General features: G+C 38.1%; 1 protein-coding gene across 1 annotated transcript in view; it reads left to right on the forward strand.

The window, feature by feature from the left end:
- LOC119594590 (cytochrome c oxidase assembly protein COX15 homolog) overlaps positions 1–742 on the forward strand; it is a 6,059-nt gene that overhangs the window by 2,760 nt on the left and 2,557 nt on the right. The window contains 3 exon segments of the mRNA XM_037943631.1: positions 90–236; positions 238–270; positions 601–676. Coding sequence (XP_037799559.1) covers positions 90–236; positions 238–270; positions 601–676 — 256 coding nt within the window.

The following is a 742-nucleotide window of genomic DNA, read 5'->3' on the forward strand; positions in this document are numbered from 1 at the left end:
TTATATTATATTATCTCTAACTTTCACTTGTGTTCTTCCCAAAATACCAAAGGTCATTTGTTCTAATTAAGCCAATTGATCAACTGCAGGGCCTCCTGGGCTGGTACATGGTCAAATCTGGTTTAGAAGATCGCTTCAAAGACCCCTCTGATGTTCCCAGAGTATCGCAGTACCGCTTAATGTCCCACTTGGGTATGGCCTTTGTCCTCTACAGTATCTTCCTGTGGAATGCCCTTTGATGTCACTTATCCAGCACAGAAGCTCAAGCAGGTAAGTGCATTGTTTAAGGGTGAAGGAAAAGTTGAGCGGAAAACAGATGAGTTGGAGGAGACAGATTATAATATATATTCTTTATTTTTCAAGGGAATATTCATGGATAGCAGTCAATGGAAAAAGCTGATGAACAATGGAGCAAAAAGAAATATATTGATATACATCTTTTTCCTGTGAAATAAATTTTATACCTTAACAGAATAATGTACAGGTGAAATAGTGTAAATATATTTCATATTTTCAGATACCACATTCCTTATTAGAACAAAACAAGCACACACATTCAAAAAACATTATTCATTTCAATTTCCTTGGATTCGCACACAGGTTACAGCACAGGCAATGAAGTTCCGCAAGTTTGCCCACATTACCAAAGGATGGGTGTTCCTCACAGCCCTCTCGGGTGAGTTGGAAGTGGTGAAGACTTTCTGAAACTTTTAACATAAGCCACCTACTATCGACAGATAGA

Source organism: Penaeus monodon, chromosome 34 (assembly GCF_015228065.2).
Source record: "Penaeus monodon isolate SGIC_2016 chromosome 34, NSTDA_Pmon_1, whole genome shotgun sequence".
Classification (NCBI taxonomy): domain Eukaryota; kingdom Metazoa; phylum Arthropoda; class Malacostraca; order Decapoda; family Penaeidae; genus Penaeus; species Penaeus monodon.